The 23,694-nt window shown below is 41.3% G+C and overlaps 1 protein-coding gene across 2 annotated transcripts in view; it reads left to right on the forward strand.

Moving 5' to 3' along the window:
• Positions 1–23,694, forward strand: part of ank3b (ankyrin 3b) — a 148,297-nt gene that overhangs the window by 38,003 nt on the left and 86,600 nt on the right. For both annotated transcript variants that reach the window (XM_037544457.1, XM_037544458.1), the window contains exons 2-7: positions 1,456–1,557; positions 2,466–2,564; positions 5,392–5,490; positions 13,541–13,639; positions 16,709–16,894; positions 17,568–17,591. In XM_037544457.1, the coding sequence (XP_037400354.1) occupies positions 1,456–1,557; positions 2,466–2,564; positions 5,392–5,490; positions 13,541–13,639; positions 16,709–16,894; positions 17,568–17,591 (609 nt within the window). The remainder of the gene's footprint in view (positions 1–1,455; positions 1,558–2,465; positions 2,565–5,391; positions 5,491–13,540; positions 13,640–16,708; positions 16,895–17,567; positions 17,592–23,694) is intronic.

A 23,694-nucleotide genomic window follows, 5' to 3' on the forward strand; every position in this document is an offset into this window, starting at 1 on the left:
TGAACTCTTGTTGAGACAGGATGTGTTTTCAATCGAAATGACAATGGTAAAATCACCCATCTGACGTTTAGATTGGGATGTATAGCATAGTGGATAACACATCAGTCTTTCACCCAGCGGACCGCAATTTGGTTCATGTATAGATTTTTTGCGGAAAACGTTCCACGGTCTCAATGCAGTTACTTTCACACTGAACGTATAAAAGTCACAGATGCGCTTGGAAGCACGTTATTTCCAATAGGTAAATAATGGAGCTCAGAATGGAGCTTTTTGTCCATGTTGGATGGAGCTAACCGACAAACCAACTGCTCTCCTACTGTGCCGAGGCGGAAGGAAGATTTATGAGGGAGGCTGAAAACCAGCGACATTCCACTGCCACTCGGTTAAACAGTGCAGGCAGAAGTTTGAAAATGCTACCATTGGTAACTGGATGTGACAGTTCAGTGACTGTGAGAAAGGTCTGTCAGCATCCCTGGGAAAGACTCCTAACACTACGTTTATTATCTCTGTTACAATAAACTGGAAGTCAGTCCGGATAAGAGTGGCCGTTCCATTGCAAAAAAAATTAATCGGAATGTTGGAAAAACAAACACATTTAAGTTGGTTAATCAAATAATCCTTGGTAAGAAAAACTACAATAGCAGTTGTTGAGAAAACTCAAATGTCTTAATGCTTAATCAAGTTAACTTGTCAAGGAGTTCTATTTTTTGTCTATAGTGCAGTTTAAATAAGCTAATAATAAAAAGCATTTTCTTAATCATTACAGAATAATAAATAATAATAATTAATTGATATTTGGCCAAAAAAAAGGTGCTATAGGGTGCAGTGCAATTCCCTCTGCGATATCCCAGAGCGTTCCGCTCTCAGAACATCCCTCCTCATCGCTGACATTTCTTTGTGCCTCTGCTTTCATCGCCTCTCTTACGTAAGACTGCCACCTCTCTGGACATGGGCTGCCCACTTTATTATTAAATGTCAGCTAGCAGAGTTAACAAGAACCGGAGGGGCTATGCTGCAAAGCCTGGTGTGGTCCTTGTGCACTGATACTTTCCAGCCAATGAGATTGAACTGGAGGAGGAACTTGAAGAGACGTCATACTGTAATATAAAGAAGATCCGTGGTAATATCAGCTGGGAATATATCTGTCCGTCTTTGTCTAATTTCTGCATCATTTCTACGGTAACAATCACAGGCATCTTATTATCAGTTAATATAATTGGACGTTATAAGCTGGATCAGGGTAGAACTCAAACTAAACTCTAAACAGTTTGTTTGTGAATTTGCACAGTTTGCATGGGTTTGATTGTGAACTTGGTTGCGTGCCACACATTATGCTTCTATACATTATAGAGGTCAGGAAGTACATTCTTCCAGCCTTATTTGTATTTGGCTCATGGACAGTAGAGGAGTTTGCCTTATGTCTCTCTAAATGGGAATGTTTTCTGTGCTTTGCAGACTGACACCAACGCCAGTTATCTCCGAGCAGCCCGGGCTGGAAACCTAGAGAAAGCCCTTGATTACCTGAAGTCTGGAGTCGACATCAACATCTGCAACCAGGTCAGTTACGCTCTCCTTATGGACTAAGTCTAGTGTTGTAGTCAGGGGTTGTAATGGTGTTCCAGTGGTGGTTTTTCAAGCCGTGTGTTTTCATGGATGTTAATAGTGTGATATCATACAAATGTGTTTAAAACTAATAGTCTACCTGTTTCTGCCTTTATGACTTAATAAAATCGAATTGTTTGTTCTGTCATTAAAATTGTTTCAAAATACCTTCAGATTCTTGTGACGTGGGCTGTCTGACCACTTTGAGCTGATTTTTTTTTACCACTCATGACACCCAGGGTGCCCCTTGGACAGTTCAGAGCTTGTTTGGCCAGCTGAGTAAAGCAACACCCCTCATACCGCAAGTCAAATGACATCTGATGAAGCTAAAATTCAGCTCTGGTCTGAAATTCATTCAGCTGTGATAAAGTCAGGCTTAAAAACTGGCTACAACAAATCTATAAACAATTACTAACATTTGGTTTATTGTTTCTATATGACTTTAGAATAAAAACAGGGCAAGATATAATTGTATATTGTATTTTTGTTGCTGCATAATGTGAGTTTGAAAGGGTTACATGCTTGGATGCTATATGACATTATTGGTTTATCACTGTACACAACTAGCACTTGACTTTAGTGTTTGAACAGTGCTACAGTATTCAGGCAGAAGAAAAAGAGACTGCAAATTGTTTTATAGCAGTTCCTGAGTAATTTGTAGTAGTTGCTGAATAATTTAAACATTTTAAGATTAATTACTGAAAATAGGCCTGCAGTTTAAGTGTGAAACCTTTTTGAAACACTTTAAACGGTCTTGCAAAAACAGCTCACTCTCCTCTTGCATGCGATTAAAGGTACTTGGTACTTAAAACATATTCTCACATTTCATGTCTCTGTCTGTCTCTTTCTCTCTCTGCATGTAGAATGGCCTGAACGCTCTTCATCTCGCCTCCAAAGAGGGCCACGTGGAGGTAGTGGCACAGCTTATTAAACTGGGGGCCACTGTTGATGCAGCAACAAAGGTAGGCTCAAATTCACAACCTTATTGACTCAGGTGGCTGCTGCCCTAAATCCTGTAGCCAGTGATACACTGCCCATATATTACAGTGAGAGTCTTTATTACTGGAGAGCAATGTGTTGAGCTTATCTAGCATTATAGGCATGGCTTTTTGCTGACTCTGCAGATTTTCTAGCTCAAGCTGCCTCCACATGAGTTATGGATGATTATTAGAAAATCACGTCTATTAACGTGAGCTAGTATGTGTGAGGAAAGCTTGACAGTCGGCAGTGGGAGTCATTTCTCACCAAAACAAATTCCAGCGTAATGATTTTACTCAAACTGGCAGCCAAGGCAGCAGCCAAAGTTCTCTGTGCAATATATGCTTATTTGTCAATAAGCAATATCTTCTTGTCTGTAAAATGAGCCTTTTGAATGCAGCACTTTGATTACAATATGTAAAAAATGAGGAAAAACTGGTATGTGTAAGTGTAGGTGTCACTTTAGTTGTACTGTCAATAAAACAGGTGGTAGATAGATAGAGAGAGAGAGAGAGAGAGAGAGAGAGAGAGATGGCAACTTATCCATTCAGCTAAACAGCCAATTAAAAATAAAACGCACACACGCACAGTTCAAAAAGTACTCCACCCTGAACTTCAAGCCCGTGCAAGGTTGTAATGCTGATTGTTTCTGTTCTTTTACTGTGTAAAACATGTGTTTGTAATTTTGTATTATGCTATTTGGTTAAGGGAGAGGTTGGTTAGGTTTCTGTTTGCACAAAAAAACGCCAGTCCATCAGAGGGCTCCTCACTACCTGCCACACTGGACCTGCTGCAGTTTGCTTACAGACAGAACAGATCCATTGATGACTCTACACACTGCTCTCTCCCATCTGGAGCCCTCAAGGCTCGACATTAAGCTTCGGGATCTGGGTCGGAACAGTTCTCTGTGCAGCTGGATCCTGAACTCCCTGACGGGCCTAAGCCAGGTGGTAAAGATGGGCAGCTTCACCTCCTCCTCACTGACCCTTAACATCGAAGCTCCTCAGGGCTGTGTGCTCAGCCCTCTCTTGTACTCCCTGTATACCCATGACTGCTCAGCCAGACACAGCTCCAATGTCACCATCAAATTTGCAGATGACACCACAGTTGTTGGCCTGATCTCCAGTGACAACGAGGAGGCCTACAGAGAGAAGGTCAGCTTTCTGACACTCTGGTGCCAGGAGAACAACCTCTCTCTCAATGTCAACAAGATCAAGGAGCTCATAGTTAACTTCAGGAAGCAAGAGAGAGCGCACACCCCCATCACCACCAACAGAGCCACAGTAGAGAGGGTCAGCAGCAAGTTCCTTGGTGATCACATCACAGAGGAGCTGACATGGAGCAAACACACCACATGGGTGGTAAAGAAGGCACAACAGCGGCTCTTCCACCTCAGGCGGCTGAAGAGGTTTGGCATGAACCCTTTGCATCCTCAAAACATTCTACACATGTACTGTGGAGAGCGTTCTAACAACTCCATCACCACCTGGTTTCAACACTGCACTGCCATTGAGCAGAAAGCTCTGCAGAGGGTGGTGCGGACAGCCCAGCACATCACCAGGGTCCAGCTCCCAAACCTTTTGGAATCATACACCAGCCAATGCCTGAGGAAGACCAGGAGGATTCTGAAGGACTCCACCCACCCAAGCCACTGTCTGTTCTCACAGCTGCCGAATGGGAGGAGTTACAGAAGCATAAAGTCCAGAACCAGCTGGTTTCTTCCCCCGGGCCATCAGGCTGCTGAACAGCCAGTAGTGCTGGTGTATTGGTCTGTAGGCCTGTCACTGCATCTCTTGAGTCATCATCTCCATCGACAACCTAAACCTCATCCACACCAACAGACTCACTCTGATCTTACTGCACCTTCAGTCTAGCAAGCCTGTACTTACACATCTTCTGTCTGTATCCTGTACAATCTGGAAGATTCTATATCAGTATCCTATCCCTGTGTACCTGCATCTCATTTGCTATATACCTCAGACTAACTGCACATATGGAATGTGTACATATCAGCACATTTCATAGTTTTATTTCATAACTTATTACTTCACAACTGTACATTGGAACAGTGCAATACTAGTGTATACTGCTTATATGTGTATATTTAGAGTCAGTTAGAGTCAGTGTGTACATATATATATATATATATATATATATATATATATATTTTTTTTTTTTTTTTTTTTTTTTTTTTATTTATTTATTTATTTTTTTTCATAAGGAGGCTACGCACCTAAGACTCTCACTCACTTTCCACCTGTGTAAATGTGATGTGACAATAAAGGTGATTTGGGTTGATTTGGGCTCAGTGTACATTCTAAGGAAATAGAGGAAGGTTAGAGTAAGGTTTGACAGGAGATATTAAATAAACTGAGTACACAAGATACGGAGAATTGACCCCAGATTTACAAAAGTCACAATCATTTCTGCAGTTTTTTCTAGTTTGTTTTTATATTTTAAACATACATCCAATATTATTTCAGATAAGGTAATGGACAGTAGACTCTTAACTTCCAGTAGGCTGCTACTAACATAGCATCGCATACATAGCAACAGATCATACCTCTTGGCAAAGCTCTGTATTCTGGATGGGCTTTCAAAGCTTCCACCCAGACTTTACACTCATCATAGAGTGTTTATGGTTGTTATTTATGTGATAGGAGCTGAATCTGTGCGAGCGGAAGCGTTGCGTTTTTGGCAGGGGTCAGTATGGACAGGAATGAAAACACTGGGCAACCACAGACAGGACACTAGCAGGTGTGGAGTGTGTTAGTCGTTTACTGATAGCCTCTAATGTCTTTCTGCACACAGAAAGGAAATACTGCTCTGCACATAGCTTCCCTGGCCGGCCAGGCAGAGGTGGTCAAAGAGCTGGTGAACAATGGGGCCAATGTCAACGCACAGTCTCAGGTAAGACTAGCATTTGCTGTTTGGAGGCCTATGGCTGTTTCCTGTAGATATGCATTTCTTCATTTAGGAAGTGCAATTGCTGTAAATGTTTATCCTTTAATTAAGTGTGTGTGTGTGTGTGGGGGGGGGGGGGGGGGGGGGGGGGGTTCACGCACTGGGCACCATGTATTTCTTGCAGCCTGCCAGACTGTCTCAAAGGGGCCTAGTAGTATAAGCAATAGGCAGCTCAGTTTTGCCAGCAGCCGTACGCTTGCTTGTCAGAGGAATAATTCGGCAAAAATCAAATTAACGATTTATCTCTTACTCCAGAGCCAATGAGATGTGACAGGTTTGATATCTGATGTATGTCTGTTTGTTTACAATGGGAGATGACAGGCTAATGTGGCCAATGAGCAATGGACAAATCCATAAACCATAAACCTGCCCAAAAACGTCTCTCAACACACTCAGAATGCATTCAGATCCTCATTTGTTCCGCACACACAGATGTGACCTACTTTAGTGTATAAAAACAAAAATAAACTTCTCTGCATAGGTGAGCGGTGAGCAACAGGGACCACTTTTACCTCAGCATAATATGTGCATGAAGTTGTGGCCCACGCAAATGTGCCTTAGCAGAGAAGCTAAGCTGGTGTATCCGGAAAATCAACCAGGCTGGGTTCTGCACCCACTAGTGACATACATGCAACACCTCATACGAGAAGAATTGAGTTTACTTGTGGGAAGTGGCTGGTGATGCTGAGGTGAGCGTCTCTACTGAGTGTAGTGGGAGCTACTGATGCCAGAGCTCATACAAATTGGCTCTGAAGACTATAATTATGTAATTATTTTTTTTTATTTCTATAATCAAACCGCATAGAAAGCAACATTTTTGGAGCATGTTAGCCGCATATGGCATGACAGTAGCTAAATGAGCTGGGACTGCGAAGGTGGAGATAAAGTAAACAAAGCGTACCTCAGATTCACTTCTCAACTGTAGGAATTTACTTCAACAGCTGTGGATTTTCCAATAGATTTCCAATAGATTTTCCAGCTGTAGATTTTCTCCATGCATACATGGAGATTTTGCTCTTGTTTTTGGAGATATTGTAGTTCATCGACAATCAATCTGTATGTTTCTGCATCTGAATATCACCACCGACAGTGAATCACCTAACAGAACCTCTTTGTTCTGTTTACTGTATATACAAAATTTTAAAAAACGTTTCGTTGTCAGCTTTATTGTTCTCCGAGATGCAACTTCCAGCTAACTCTCTTACAGACTTAGCTAGAAGTTCCAGCTAACTCTCTTACAGACTTAGCTAGAAGTTCCAGCTAACTCTCTTACAGACTTAGCTAGAAGTTCCAGCTGACTTTTTTCTGCCACCGCTGTCCGATTTGGGCTTAACTAAACTACTGATGTGTCATATGTAGCTAACCAGCTTGATATGTGGTTTGATTGTAGAAATAAATAAACAGATCTTTTTTGAAGCCTTAGCTGTGCTTTAAAACAAACAGGATACTTAGGGAGGTCAACGCCACTTGCCGTCCAATTTGTTATAGTAGTAGTGTTACTATGGATGATAATGTAGTTCCAATTTTGGCTGAAATGTTTGTGCCGTTTTACAAATTGTCTTATTAAACTTACGTCTGTAGTTTTTCAATAGACGTTTGAAGTAAGCAAATCAAGGTTTTGGGCATATATTAACAAAGTGTCACGATTGGCCCCTCCCAGTCCTGTACGTGTGTGTTTTGGTATAGTCCACGTGCTTCTTTGTTTTGGTATCTCTAGTCCTGCCCCCTTGTTTCATGACTCCAGCCCTGATCGTCTCCACCTGTTTTCCACCTGTCCCCCGTTTTCCATGTGTATTTAAGCCCTGTGTTTGCCCCTTGTCTTCACTGGTCTTTGATGTATGTTTTAATCCTTGTTTGCTGTGTTAGTTCTGTTTTGGTCTGGTTTAGGTTTATGTCATGTCTGCCCCCCCAGTCTATCTGTATTGGTCTTTGTTGTTGTTAGACCTGTTTGGTTGTTTGTGTTTCCCGTCATGTCTGTACCTGAATCTCTCCGTGTTGGCTACATGAACCTGGACCGTTATGAAACTGATTTTGGATTCGCCCTCAATAAAAGTCGCTTAGCTCCGCACATGCGTCCGCTACCTCGCTCCACGTCACACAAAGGTGAGACTGGTGACGGTCCAAGTCTGGAGTTTGTTAGCAGTGTTAGCCTAGCATCTCTAGTTGTCAACTAAAGAAGTACGTCAGATGTCAACAGATGTCTCGGCTGATCGTCTGCATCTGGAATAACTGATAAATCAGTTAAAATTTTCGCCAAAATCTAAGAGTGAGCGTGAGAGCTTTTTACCCATATATATATTAAAACCCATTAAAGCACTGCTGATTGACATGTTACATCACTATTGTTACTTAGCAACAGGGTGATCGGCTGCCATTCAGAAAACTCAGCATAAACCTCCCGAGAAGATCAAGACTACAGAGCGTGCCATGCGTTTTTCAGCCTTTACAACAGAACACATTGGTGTCATTGGTGACAATTTTTTAAAAATATTATAACGTGATGTTAATTATTTCTCAGTCATAGCTAAAAAAAAAAGTTAAAAAAGTGGAGAAACTCTCTCAAAAGTGTGGACTCTAAAGGAAACAGCCTGCCCACTTTTTTTTAAATCATGCAAGATCATGTTTGTGGGGGAGGTACAGTGGCTGTCAAAAAAGTCTATAGGTTATATGAGTAATTATACAGTTGATTCAAAAAGATTCATCTGATTTCAAAATGATTTATTTTATGTCCAGCATGTCGGGTGTCAGTGTATCAGCGGCTCTTTCGATGCGATTTCGGAGATCATCCAGTGTTGTTGGCAGTGGGGGCACATAAACGAAATCGTTAACATACCCCCGCAAAAAAAGTCACACGGTGTGAGATCTGGTGATGCTGGTGGAGGTTCATAGCCATACTGAGAGAAACTATATGACACCCTCTTTTAACTGGAATATGATTGGTTCCTAGGAGCATCATGGTTTTAAAAATATGGTGCTTTGAAACTGGATGAATCTTTTTGAATCACCTTGTATTTTCCATTAAATTTCCCACACCAAACAAGCATATTGGATTGTTAGTACAAGCTAAATCAGAGGGCGACTCTGTGAGTGAAAACTCCGCACACAACCTGAGCTGTGTTAAAAAGTTTGTGTGTCAGCGCACACAAGGGCTGAAGCCTAACAGGTAATACCATTACCTTTTATCAGGTATCAGCATTAGATATCATGAGAAGGCACTTACTTGCTGTACTTTGTTTACTAGTTTTATACATGAGATCTGCAACTTTTATTTGGTGCTAGTAAAGATGGCATTTCACTATCAGTGGCTATCAGTATCAGGCTGACATCAGCAGGACGTGCTCTACTACAGGTTTCTATATCAGTATCATAAGGGAAAAAGTGGATTAGGGTCATCTCTAGGTATTGTATGTACTGTTGCCCCCATCCCACTGGTCAGAACAGGTTTGCACTCCTGTTGCAGTTCTACGAAATCATATTTGTGTTTGAAAGTAGAAAAGGCGATAATTCATTGTGATTTGAATTTGATGAAAATGTAACCTATCTCACTGCTGTCGGAACAAAACCTCTCCGTTTTTGTCGTTTTTTGTTTTTTGATGTCGTTTGAAAATGCCTGTTGCTCTTTACATTGTCTGTAAGTTTCAGGATGAATGGACCAAAATAAGCAATTCTGGTTCCTTTGACTTGAGTAGATATTTGCCTTTCCTGGAAAGTTACTATTTTGGAGATACAAGGTTTTGTTCCTGCAGCAGCGATATGTTTTTGTTGTTACAACAAGCAGAACAAAGCAGAGGACTCAAAGTTGTTGACGTAGAAATTAAATTAAATTTGATTTTGGGGCCTGAACTGCATCAAGTGATCACACACACACACAAACATGAGCCACAAATGCACACAAAACTATCACAAAATGACTCTGTGTAGCTAGTTAGGTAATTTGTGGGTTGATCTTGCAAGCCAAACAATCAACTAACACATACACATTGAAGTTTACACACACACGCACACACACACTCGTATCCAGCAGCTCAGTTGGCAGCCTCCATTCTGGTTATCACTAGCTGCATAACTACATGGCTAGCATTGTTAATGAGCTCTGGTTTGTGTGTGTGTGTGTGTGTGTGTGTGTGTGTGTGTGTGTGTGTGTGTGTGTGTGTGTGTGTGTGTAAAGAAGCTTGATGTGGTTCCGCTGACGGCTCATCCTTAAATGACCTCAGCATGGCTGTAGAGCCAGCGGTGGTCCACTGAGGGCCTGTTACCTTTGACAGTGTCCTCCAACTTAAAGGAACAAAGAAGTGCAATCCTGAATTCATACAGAAACACAGTGTACGTGTGTGTGCATGTGGGTAAGTGGGTGGGTGCGGTGCTGTTTATGAAATTTTGGGGCCCTAAGGAACATCCTACTTGGGGGCTCTCTACCGAGCCCAATCTAACCTTTTATATGGAAACGATTTTATATAATTTATTTTAAGGAAAACAACTTTGAACAACTGAATTGTCTGTGTAAATAAGTAATATGTTAATAATAAGTAAATAATATGAAATAAGAAAACGCAGCACTGTGCAAAGTCAGAGACCACCCTTCATTTGGTTATTTATTGTCAAAACTGCCATTAAGTGCAGGGAGTCTCGAAAGAATATTCTGATGCTTAACCTCACCTCCAGCATCGCATGTAATGCAATCGATTACACATTCGCCAAGATGTGTAGGCTATTTTTTTGGTTCAGATTTCTTCATCCTATCGGGAGTCACAATAGATCATTCAGGGCCTCTTTCGAGTGAATCCCCATGTACATTCTCACTGTTTATATATATATATATATATATATATATATATATATATATATATATACATACATATAATTAACAACCAGTTGTCTCTGTATTTGCACACCTCTACATTTAACCCATCCATGCAGTGAAACACCCACATACATGCACACTAGTGAACACACACACTAGGGGGCAGTGAGCACACTTGCCCGGAGCAGTGGGCAGCACTATCCACGGCACCTCGGGGAGCAGTTGGGGGTTAGGTGTCTTGCTCAAGGGCACTTCAGTCATGCACTGTCAGTCAAGGGGATCGAACCGGCGACCTTCCAGTCACAGGGCTGGTTCCCTAACCTCCAGCCCACGACTGCTCCATATATATGACATGCAATTACAAAAATGCCTGAACACCTAAATGTAATATTTTTCAGTATTTAGTATGTCCATGCTTTATCCTTATTGCAGCTTCCATTTTTCCCAGGACACTTTGCTTTCAGTTTTTCACAGAAGTCTGCTGCGTTATCTTCCCCACCTCCAAAGTTCAGTCTTAGAAGTTGGTTTAATTTTCTGCTTCTCACAATCTGAGCAATCCTAGAGACACTGTCATGTTGAGGTCTGGAGTCTGGGAAGGTCGGTTCACTGATGAGCAAACTTTCTACTTGCCTGCTTTCTTTTCTCAGTAATGACTTCTTTGACAGCTACACGTCCTATCAGGCTAATAGTGTTGAGTCGTCTTCTCACGGTGGAAGGATGGACAGAAACACCTGTAGATTTTTTCAGATCTGAAGTTAGAGTGGAGGTTGATTTTCTCCTCTCTCTTTGTCTCTCTCTCTCTCTCTCTCTCTCTCTCTCTCTCTCTCTCTCTCTCTCTCTCTTTGTCTCTCTCTCTCTCTCTCTCTCTCTCTCTCTCTCTCTCTCTCTCTCTCTCTCTCTGTCTCTCTCTCTCTCTCTCTCTCACTCTGTCTCTCTCTCTCTCTCTTTCTCTCTCTCTCTCTCTCTCTCTCTCTGTCTCTCTCTCTCTCTCTCGCTCTGTCTCTCTCTTTCTCTCTCTCTCTCTCTCTCTCTCTCTCTCTCTCTCTTTCTCTCTCTCTCTCTGTCTCTCTCTCTCTCTCTCTCTCTCTCTGTCTCTCTCTCTCTCTCTCTCTCTCTCTGTCTCTCTCTCTCTCTCTCTCTCTCTCTCTCTCTGTCTCTCTCTCTCTCTCTCTCTCTCTCTCTCTGTCTCTCTCTCTCTCTGTCTCTCTCTCTCTCTCTCTCTCTGTCTCTCTCTCTCAGAGATGAAAGGTTTTAGTGCGGTTTATCTGATGAGGACAGTTTTGGTGGTCCACCAGGTCTTGCACAGTTGTTAAGAATCACAGTTTCCCTACAACTTTTTTTAAAACTGCTGTTTTTTTTTACTTTATCATTTTACTTATATCCGTTTGAGCTTTCCGCCTCGTTAAACAAGTGGATTAGTTTAACTACTTTCTTCAGAAATATCTCTAAATAAAAACAAATAAATTGTACTTTGATTGTAAATGAGAAAAGCAAGGCTAGTCTCTGACTTTTGAACTGCACTACAGAAGACATTTTTAAATGAAACATAATAAAAATGATAACAACCATGTGATAATTTCATACTCCAGAGGTCTTTTGTGGCCCAGGGACCCTGAGCAACTGCTTATGCCGTTTATAGCAGGAAGCAGCCCCGTCTCGGTGGATGGGAGCATGCAGTTCTTTTGGCAGGCTGAGCACAGGGTGATGAAACAGTTCTGCATCAGTGAGAGGTGACATGATTATCTAAGGAGAGGAGAACTCAAGCTTTTCACAAGTGCAGCTCAGTGCAGCAGCAGAAATAGCAACACTCCTCTAATGAAGGGTCATCAGGATCATGAGAAGGTTGTTATATTCCCTCTAAAGGCCAGAGGACAACACCAGCAAACTCAATCGTCGATTGTGAGCTATGCCTGTGTGTGACTGCTGAAGTTTCTAGAAACTTCATGCCTCATAATTTTAAAGTACACTCCTCATATCACTTTTCCAAATTATTATTTCCTTTTCTCATCATTCTAGAATGTTCTCCCTCATTCACACTGTTCTAGACTGTTGTTCCCATTCACAGCGACTAGAATTCTCTCTGCGTCACACTGTTGCAGAGTGTTCTTGCTTATACGCTAATCTAGAATGTTCTCTCTCGTTCATACCGTTCTACAGTGGCCTCCCCATTCTAATGGGAGAACGGTCAAATCATCTCTCCCATTTACATTGTTCTAGAATTGTCTACCCATTCACACTAATCCAGATTGTCGTCCCCTATTCACACTGTTTGAGAAAGTTCTGCCCTTTTACACTAATTTAGATCCATTCATATTGCTTTAAACTGTTTCACCCATTTAACTATATTGTCACCCCCCATTCACACTGTTCTAGAATATTCAGTTCTTTAGAACATTCTCCCCCTTATACACTGTTCTGCGTACTTCACATGTTAAGTGATTTGATTAGTTATTTAGGAATTTATTTGTAATTTATGAATTTAATTATATGAAATTAATGACATATTGAAAAATTCAGTAAATAATAACAGGCTGAACCTGATATTGTGGCAGATTAAGTGACCCTTATTAGTCCCACAACCTCCGCATTTATCCCATCCATGAAGTGAAACACCACATACACTCTAGTGAGCGCACACACACACACACACACACACACACACACACTTGCCCGGAGCGGTGGGCAGCCCAATCCACAGCACCCAGGGAGCAGTTGGGGGTTAGGTGTCTTGCTCAAGGACACCTCAGTCATGTACTGTCGGCTCTGGGGAACAAACCGGCGACCTTCCGGTCACGAGGCTGGTTCCCTGACCTCCAGCCCACGACTGCCCCACAGGTAGTTTTAGTATGTATGACTAGTATTAGTATGATCTGGTATTAAAGCACATTTTAGACAATATTCAGAGGTTCTTTCTTTACTTTACATTTTTCTTTATTTTGTAGAAGTGTTACATAAAAGCAACAAAAACGTGTGTTATTCGCTCATGGATGCAACTGATGTGATGTTAATAACACACTTGTTTTCATATTCTATAGCTTAATACACTGAACAGTGCTGGGGAAATATTTGCTTAGTGCTTGGATTATATGTACAATATAAAAAACAAACCACACTAGCGTATGGTGCACTGTGCACGTTTAAAGATGAAAATGGATACAAATCACTTTAACACAACATTATTGTGTGATTTCACAGAATGGCTTCACGCCACTCTACATGGCTGCCCAGGAGAATCACCTGGACGTGGTACGCTTCCTGCTGGACAACGGCTCCAGCCAGAGCATCGCCACTGAGGTACGCACATCTACACATCCATCCACACACCCACTCGTCTGCTGAATAAAGGACAACACCAGCCTGCCTCAAGCTATTCAAGTATAACATTTCTCATTATAAAACAGCAAAGAACTTTTGCTTTCCATCATCTACAGTACAGAATAACATCATGTACTGTACAAAAATTCTGAGAATCTGGAGAAATCTCTGTATGCAAGGGAGAAGGCCAAAAACCAATATTGGCTGGAAGTGATCTTTGTGCGGCAATGCATGAAAAACAGACATGATTCTGCAGTGGAAATCAATGCATGGGCTCAGGAGCACCTCTGAAAACCACCGTCTGTGAACACAGTTTTTGCTGCATCCATAAATGCAAGTTAAAACTCTAAAACGCAAAGAAGAAACCAGATATACACAGGGTCCAGAAACGCTTCCACCTTCTCTGGGCCCGAGCTCATTTAAAATGCTCTGAGGGGAAGTGGAAAAGTGCCCTGTGGTCCGACAAATCAACGTTTGAAATTCCTCTTGGAAATCATGGACGCTGTGTCCTCTGTGCTAAAGACCACTCAGCTTATTAACAGACCTTTTCATTTTCTGCTGCAAATAGAACCTTCACTCTTCTTTTGCTCTTTTTTATTAATTTTTAATCAGTATTGCTGAATCAGTGCACGTTTTGTTGACATGTAAAACCTCACATTTAATAAAAAATATCAATTATATACAGGTTGATTTACAAAAAAATTCTGGAGTGATGATATTCCAAACAACACTTCATTGAACTGGGCTGAGCCCTAGATCTTTCCATGCCCAGCAGATGCCCCTAATGTGTTGCCTGATCGACTACATTTAGGGTAAGGGGGAACACTTTAGAAGTTCTTGCCAAACCATCACTCTAAACGCCTCTGACCTTGGAGTCATTTCCAGGCAAGAGTGAGGAAGGTTACAGGATGAGTTATGCACTGAGGGTATTGGATGTCCTGCTGTGTGAGTAGGTGTGTCACAGAAGGTTGAGAGGGTTTCAGGAGTCCTTGAGAACACATTAAGCATTTCTGCACAGCCATCGACAACACGTCTGCACACTGAGGCGCAACACATTATGCATATGGAAGACATTTCCCTGTTTGAAGCCTTGCATTAATAATTCATGCGTTCTGGAGCGAGGGACTTCGAAAATCAAAATTCAGGGACGTGGCAAAGTAAAAAAGATCAAAGGATATTTTTTTTTACCTCTGAATTCTGATTAGTGCATGTAGACGGAGGAGTTGTTTACATGACAACTTTTTAAAATGAATAATTATACTGATGGCCTTAATAATTCGTGGATGCTGAAAGAAGGATTCTCTTGTGCATGACTCACTGCATGACTGAAAGAAACTGCTATCATGCAATAATGATGTTACTACACGAATGAGTAAATATTTATTTAAATATTTTAAATAAAAACACATTATGGTACCCCAAAATATAATTTAATTTGTCTTAACAAAGTAAAGCCCTGCATGCAGCATCATTGTGAACCTCAAAGGATCACCTTTGCTACAACAACAACAGCTCAGCCATCACTCACTACAGATTTGCCTATGGATGTAACATCAGCTGAAGAACTGTGTGACAGGAGCTTCTTACAGCTGCATACAGGCCTAAGCGTCAACTGGTCAAGAACAGCCCTACTGGACTGTGGAGCAGTGGAAATGTGTTCAGTTGGCCGTGACCACAAATAAAGCCATTTCATATAGCATTCAAAACGTTATGTGTAGTTTTGATAAAGGTAAAATCTGAAAAAATATGTTTTGTGGATTATTTTGCTTCACAACACCCTGCATGTACCTCTCTGCTATAAATCTATGTAAAGAAAATACAATTTAGACCAAACACCCATCTGAAAACAGACATCAGGCAGTGTATTAATAACCATTTTATGTAAGAACTGCTTTTAGAGGCTGAGGTTGCCCCACCAACACCCCCCCCCCCCCCCAACCCCCTGTTTTGAACAGTCCTGACTTGGGAGGTTTCTCTAGACCAGAGCATTTAACACCAAAGCACTCTGAATGGCTTTCTTTACATCATAATGACTTAATTATGCAGAAATGTTGAGAAATCTGTGGAATCCTCCTTTAGAAATGTATTTAATTTGGTGGTAAGTGTTTATTTGTTCATAAAAATTTGATTTTATGTATGCCAATACGTTCATTGAAACATTCGCAATCCTCCCCTCAAGAAAACCCGGTAGTAATTGTAGTTATTCAATAGCTGTTTGTTTCAGTTTGCTTCTGTTTATCAGTCATGCTTGTCAGAAACTGCTCCATGATATCAATAATCTCTATTGCTGATACGGATACCATATTTAAAGATGTAATATCAAACTGGAAATAGCCTTTTTGAGTTGGAAGAAAAAAAATTCACAAAAATATGGTGTACCTGCACTGCTGTGAGTTGGTCTGTAAGCCTAAAATGCTAATTATAAAGTCACAGGTTGGATCAGATTTGGCTGGAGTTCTTCAGACCCCGTCATACATCTCTACATATTATCATCACATGCACAGGCTTGAGAAGAAGGTCCAGCTCCATGTTTAATTCTCAAAATCAAAATGCAAAATCAACATTATACTAATGAATACATGATGACAACAGTAGATAATTCACATGCATTCTTGGAAGACATGTCCTTCTCTTTTTCTTTTTGAATGCACATTCAGCGTGTCGCAATCATCAGATCCTTCCGGAAGAGCAGGCTGAAGCACAGCCCGCGTTATGGGATGCTTTTCCGCTTATTGCGTTCAATCTTCAAAGTGTCAGTGTACTGTTGTCAATGATCGCAATGTGTCCCTTCAAAATTGTAATATTCTGCAAATATAAGTTTTGATTTATAAATGTGATTCTGCGGTGCCACCCCTTGCCCCTCTTTTGCCACCCCTTCAGGCTGATTTGAATCTTTTATCGGAATTTTTTTATAGACAGTGATTTAATGATAAATAGCCTGCTTTCCCCACCACAACGTGTCTCATTACTATGTAAAAAGACACTGGGCACTGCTAGTACTGAAGGGTCGTGCCAGCGTGTAACACATCTTTGCTTATGTGTGTGTAGGACGGCTTCACCCCGCTGGCTGTGGCGCTGCAGCAGGGCCATGACCAGGTGGTCTCTCTGCTCTTGGAGAATGACACTAAAGGGAAAGTGCGGCTCCCTGCGCTTCATATTGCCGCCCGCAAAGACGACACCAAGGCCGCTGCGCTGCTCCTGCAGAACGACCACAACGCTGACGTCGAATCAAAGGTGAACAAGCCTAACCTGGCACGTGCTCACACACTTGACTTCATAGAACTTGATGGTGCTGGGTGGCAGTTTTTCCTTTAAATCCGATATTCATGGTACTAATAAATATAGAGGCTCAAGCAAGAACTGTATGATGGTGCCTTACATGAGCAGATCACCATTTATTACAAATGCAATCTTCACTTACTGCAGGGGTGCTCACTTCTGATCCTGGTGATGTACCACCCTGGAGATTTCAGAGCCGACACACCTGGCTCTATTGTTCAGATGCTCCTGAAGACCTTCAGTACTTGGATCAGGGCTGATAGATTAGGATTGGAGCTCTGCAGGGTGGTAGATCACCAGGACCAGCTTTTGGCCCTCTTGTTTTACTGTAATATTGTAATATTATCTCGTGTTATAGACCCAGATATTCTCTCCTAAGGATGAGTAGAGGAAGCATCTTCAGTTCCTTGGTGCTTTTAAGTGTAAATTCTCTTCATGCACCATCCAGTTGAGCGCTTGTGGTGTTTTGTGGTGTGGTGTGTTTTTTTTACGTTTGTTTGGTTGTTTATTGTGACTTTCCCTCACCATTTAGCCACCCAACAGCTTTTTTTGATGCCACCATTGTGACTGTGATACACTAACCGTCCCATTCTCTCCCCTCTCGGCCGGTGGGTGTGCACTGCCATAGATGATGGTGAATAGAACGACAGAGGTATATATGTGCGCAATGACTCTGCGCTCTTCTCCCACTTGCACCTGGCTGCCCCCTGCTGCTGCTACTGCTGCTGCTGTTGCTACTGCTGCTACATAACCCCCTTCCCTCTCTGTGTGCTTTGCTTTCCCTCATTGGTTTGCCTGATCACTTGTCTTCAGTGGCACTGCAGGGCGAAGGAAAGGGGAGCATGGAGAGGAAGCACACTGGCTGAGGAGGTCTGCAGACCTGGAGGTTTTAGGCTGCGTACACAAGAACGTATCATTCTCTGCCAAAACCACCACCGATTTCAACGTAAACAATGTACTGACGGATACCAGCACCAATCCTTATTATATATTTATAATTATATATTGATAATTATATAAGCATATAGAAGATGGTGCTTCAGTTAAACATGTCGAATTGGAACAATCACTGCTGTCAACATCCATGCCTAGCTGTGCACTCCAGCCCTAAGAAACAGTAGCACTGGTTTAGTTACAGTTCACAGACAAATTGTTGCTTCATTATATGAAAAGGAACAGCCAGCGTTTTCTCGCTTATGAGCCCTCATTTTAGAATGAGTCTCCTGCTCATATCGATCTCCACCCTCAATATACCAGCAGTGTTTGGCTACCTATGGTCAAATGACATGTTTTGTGAAAATGTACACATACTTTACAGAGAACTCACATCTGCACATCTGTGTGTTTCTGAAATTTACTGTATTAGGGGAAAAAGTTATGGCACTTGATTTTTAGTTTTTGTTTTATTTTTTTCCCGAATAAACAGAAATTTGGAGAAAATTGAAAGATGTAAGTTAGTTCCTGTAACGTGCATCCAGAAAGCAGACGCCAGCAGTTTGAAAACAAAAGTGAAGCTTTACTTGTGGAATCGGTGATGCAGAGAGTCAGGAAACAGGCATGGGTCAATTCCAGTAGGCGATGAGTCAAAACCATGAATCCAATAAACCAGGCAGAAGTGCAAAAGGGCAAAATCCAAAAACAGAGTCAACGTGAAAACAGGCAGGAAGTCAAAACATGATAAAGATCAGTGCAGAAAACGCTCAGTAGTTTCACAAGTGAAAGCAGTACTTCGCAACTAGTATAATCTAAAGCCCGGGCTGATATACTAGTCTAAAATAGTCATGTGACAAATACACAGCCGTGGAAAGTTAGTATTCAGGTGATCTTGACCGTTGACAGAATGATGTAAGTCATGTGACTTTGCTGAGGAGTCTGGGAAATGGAGTTCGAGTCCGGGAATAGAAGCGAGGGAAATAGCTCCACCTTGTGATTCCCCAGAGGATTCTGGGAAATGCAGTTCATGTCCTTTTGATGGGTATTCAAACGTGTACATATGCATATTTTAGAGAACAAAAAAAAATTCCCTAGATTAAACACATTCTTGTTCAAAATCATCATCATTTAGTACTTGATTGAAGAATTTCTGAAGGACTCTTGAAGCTGGACTGCCTTTCCCAGAGGAGCTTGTGTAATGTAAGTATGAGAATTGATTGACCGAGTTCACAGAGCATAAAGCATCTGTGTGACTTCCCTCAAATCACCACGGATAGCTCAGATTGAAATATAGTATTCCAGATGTACACGTCATCATTAAGCTCTCAGTCATCTTATGTTGTTCAGGGTGAAGCAAAAGTCATGGGTGGTCCTGATTTGGTAGGACTTTTGAGGAAACCACTAACTTTAGCTGATATGTGGTTTCTAAGGCTTTCGAGGTTTACAGAGATACCCCAAATTCCTTTTCCTCATTTCAGATTTTCCAGTTCAAGTGAATTGACATTTCCACCAGGAAAACTAGTTGATCTGGCTGCAGCTTTACCCAGCAGGTCCCACACTTCATTACAATAACAACACAGCTGCCTGGCCATGCGTGTTAGCAGCTTTCGTACTGTCTTGCTGTGAGGTCTTTTGGAATTGATTGGTTACTGATTACTATTAGTGAAGGAGATGTAAATCACCATCAGAACACCAGACAAGACCTCCCCTGCTAACACTCATTCAGCTCCACTAGGATTTTGTAGAGACAAAGAGGAAAGTAGTCGTTCCTCATTTGGAGAGGTGATTTTTTCAGAGTTGACGGAATGTTTTCTGCTGTCCACATGAGAACAAAAGTGTATTTATATTTGTTGTCTAATGTGAGTTTTTCTCTGGACAGTGATCCGAATTGGTTGTCAGATTTATTATCATGTTGTCCAAAAAGGTGTGTGGCTGCAGACCTCCTCTAGAGGGCCTGGCTCCTCTCTGATGCTGATTTCGGTTCAAGCAGTTGAAGAAACTCAGCTGCAGAACACGGAGCTTTCACTCCACAGGCTCATACATCACACTTTTCCCCTGCAGGGGCCAGCTCAAAGAACCACTGGTGTCTACAGAGTCAACTCCCTCCATCCTCTCTCTGTCTGTCTCTCTCTCTCTCTCTCTCTCTCTCTCTCTCTCTCTGTCTCTGTCTCTCTCTCTCTCTCTCTCTCTCTCTCTCTCTGTTTCCAAGCGTCTGCTTTTTCTGATCTTCCACAGTCAGCATGGTTCCCAGGCTTGTTCCAACTGCACCTCGTTACTGGCTCTAATATACATGCATGACTCACCAGAGACTAAAATATTAAAGGAATATTCCGAAAATATTTTTCCAGTTTTCAGAGTCTCTTTTACTGAAATGTGTAGGGTTCATGAACGTTTGTTTGTAAGTCATCACACCCTCTATAATGAACTTTAAATATGCCATTTTTCAATTTTAGTGCAACATACAAGGCAGAGTTTACCATACTGGAAAATAAATATAATGCATAAAGTATACAAGGTGCCATAACAGGCAATATATTAATGTTTTTAAAATAAATGAACGGTAATTGTGCATTAAAATGTCCTTATTTTACTTAAAACAACTAACCAGGCATACTTAAATCTTTGCATATGACTTTAAGACTGTGAGTCACCACCTACCAAGCTAAAAGGCAAAGAACAATTTTATGCTAAATAGTTTCAGGAAATGCATTAAAATGTTAAGCTGTTTTACAACTTGGACTTATACAGTTTTAAACCTGCAACTGGCTGCCGTTCTATGGATGTTATATGCAGATCCATGGAATTTTTGCTCCATGTCTATCTTCAGAAGCATGCATTCCAAAATTGTGTTTAAAAACTCTAGAAACTGGAAAAAAATGTCTTTTTAGTCAAAACTAAATATTGGAATGTTCCTTTGATTGCTGACACCCAACTGTTCACTAACACCTCTGGAAAATCCTCACAGGCAAGCTAGATTGACAGACTGGACTTACCTTACTGCTTGCTGCTTTTGAGATTATACTGTATTTAACTTCTGTGGGTTTTCATGTTAAGTGAATTATTGTTAATGATGAGTTAAAAATGCTCTCTGAGACCAGCACATTCACTCAGCTTCACTTTAACCTGAGCAATTACTAGGAGTGGGCAGTTTTAACAATCATTAAATTTAATGCTATAGGTGATACTATTCCAGTCATATCGTCAATATTGTCAATGACCAACACTGACCAACTATATGTTTCATTGAATGCTGTGTTGTCATTCTGTAGCCAGTGTCATGCCTATCATTCGGCTCTGGGTTTAAGCTGGATTTCTCTATGATAAAAATGGATGGGATTAGCTGTCGTGCTCCATGGTACATAAACTGATATGTTTTGTCCAGATTTTTCTACTAAATGTCTCTGGATCCTCTGGATTATCAGCTCATTGAGTGGAAATATGCGAACAGTGAGATATCACTCCTGAGCACTGAAATAATGTTGCATGAAAGTAAATCTGCTATTAAACGTCAGCAGTATTATATAGACTATTCTACCAAATTAAGTTTGAATTTGAATATGTAAATAACACAGTTGTTAGAAAAAAACGCTGTTCCGCATTTTTTCCCGACAGTTTACATTTACACAGCAGGTAGTGGCCCAAATCCGATCTTTTTCCTCATATGTGACACAGATGTGTCATCTTTGTGGCCGTGTGAACAGCAAAAAACACACTGAATCTGAAATTTTCAGTTGTGATTTGAGACACTTTTATGTGTGGTACTGAAATTTGATAGGTGTCCGATCTGCAGCAATGAGGTCTGAAAAATCAGTGTGTAACCTTAAGATTTGTCACTACTGACACACATTTTCTGAAATTAAGTAAACTTTTTTTGCATTTAATGAAAACATTAGGATTTAATGCGTGTACCTGCTAGTCATGTACTAGTTAGTGTTTTTTCTGCTCAAAATAACTTAAATGGTCACTACCGAATGATGTTCAATCATTTGCTTGAATCAAATAAACATAATAAGATATAGGGTCATTCAAAGCAAAATTATTTTACAACCGAAATGTGTTTTCATCTCTGATTTTGAACCAAATCAGTAGAATGATCCATATAATAACACCAACACCTCCTAATGTTTTCTACTACTGCCAAATTAATTTAACTGCCTGACTTTACAAACTTACTGGATTGTTTTGGATAGCAAAATTTATATTCAACAACATTGTAATTCAAAAGATCTAGTGACATTCAGGTTTAAACATATCAAGGTTAGAATGATTTTGTGTACCACAGAGTGTGAGGGCAGCAATTTTTGAAAATGCCATTCATTTTTGCCATAGAGAAATCCAACTTGGACTATGTGTGTAACGGCGCTGATGAAATCAGACGCTTGTGGTAAAAAATGAACAAGGAAGACTTTATTAATGAAGACGTAATCCGAGCTCATAGTCACAAAAATGGCGTGGGTCAAAACCACACAATCCAAAGGGCGAAGCAAAAGATCAAAGTCCAGAGAACAGTCCAGAAGGTCAGAACACGGAGATATAACCACAGGCAGATAATCCAAAGGGAATAGCAAAAGAAGTAATCGGAAAACAGGCAAACGGGTCATAAACAATCAGGCAGATATACAAAGAAAACGTTCATTAGGTCTGGCCCCTCCCAGTCTTGTCCATGTGTTCATGTTTTGGTCTAGTCCACGTGTTTTCTGTTTTGGTTCTTAGTCCAGCCCCCTTGTTTAGTGACTCCACCCCTGATTGTTTCCACCTGTTTTCTTCCTGTCCCTCGTTATCCTTGTTTTGTATTTAAGCCCTGTGTTTGCCCCTTGTGTTTGTTGGTCTTTGTTGGAGTTGTTTTGATGTGCTGTTTGTCTGCTTGTTTGAGTTATACGTTTATTATTTGTTCTCTGCGTTTAGCCTGTGTTCTGTTCGTCATGTCTGTCCCGCGATCTCTCCGTCTTGGCTGTATGAACCTGGACCGTTTCAACCACGACCCTTATCTGGATCTCCTTCAAATTCATCGGCTTTACTCACGGGAAACACCACTGGAAATGCTTCAGCTTGCTCAGAAGGGCTGGTGGTGTTCACTTCTGGTTCCACTACGGTCAGATTCTGAAGCTGGTTCGCGAGCCCTTTAACACTTGCGACGAGTTGCGCTAGTTGTGTTTGCTGTTCCAATTGTTGATGTGCAAGTTACTCGAGCGAGTGTGTAACTCCCGACAACACTTGCTGATGTCTTCCCAATAACTGTCCTTGTTCCGCCAAAGCCTTCTGTAAATCTTCTGGTTCCGCCGTTGTGATTGGCGAAGTATTCTGTAACGCCTGGGAGCGAGGAGGCGGGCGCATACCCTGAGATAAGCGAGTTTTATTTTGGGCAAATCCAGGGTCATGGTCGGAACAGTCCAGGTTCATACAGCCAACATGGAGAGATCGCAGGACAGACATGACGAACAGAACACAGGCTAAACACAGAGAACAAATAATAAACGTATAACTCAAACAAGCAGACAAACAGCACGTCAAAAAAAAATAAAACAACTCCAACAAAGACCAACAAACACAAGGGACAAACACAAAACTAGGCTTAAATACAAAACAGGGATAAAGAGGGACAGGCAGAAAACAGGTGGAAACAATCAGGGGCGGAGTCACAAAACAAGGGGGCTGGACTAAGAATCAAAACAGAAAACACGTGGACTAGACCAAAACACAAACACAAACACATGGACAAGACTGGGAGGGGCCAATCGTGACAAGGTGTTTATAACATGGGCATGATGTTGATTGCAGAATGACGCCCGACTTCATTCAGTTCATTCAGCTCATCAAAATTC

The sequence above is a fragment of the Pygocentrus nattereri genome, chromosome 13 (assembly GCF_015220715.1).
Source record: "Pygocentrus nattereri isolate fPygNat1 chromosome 13, fPygNat1.pri, whole genome shotgun sequence".
In the NCBI taxonomy this organism is placed as follows: domain Eukaryota; kingdom Metazoa; phylum Chordata; class Actinopteri; order Characiformes; family Serrasalmidae; genus Pygocentrus; species Pygocentrus nattereri.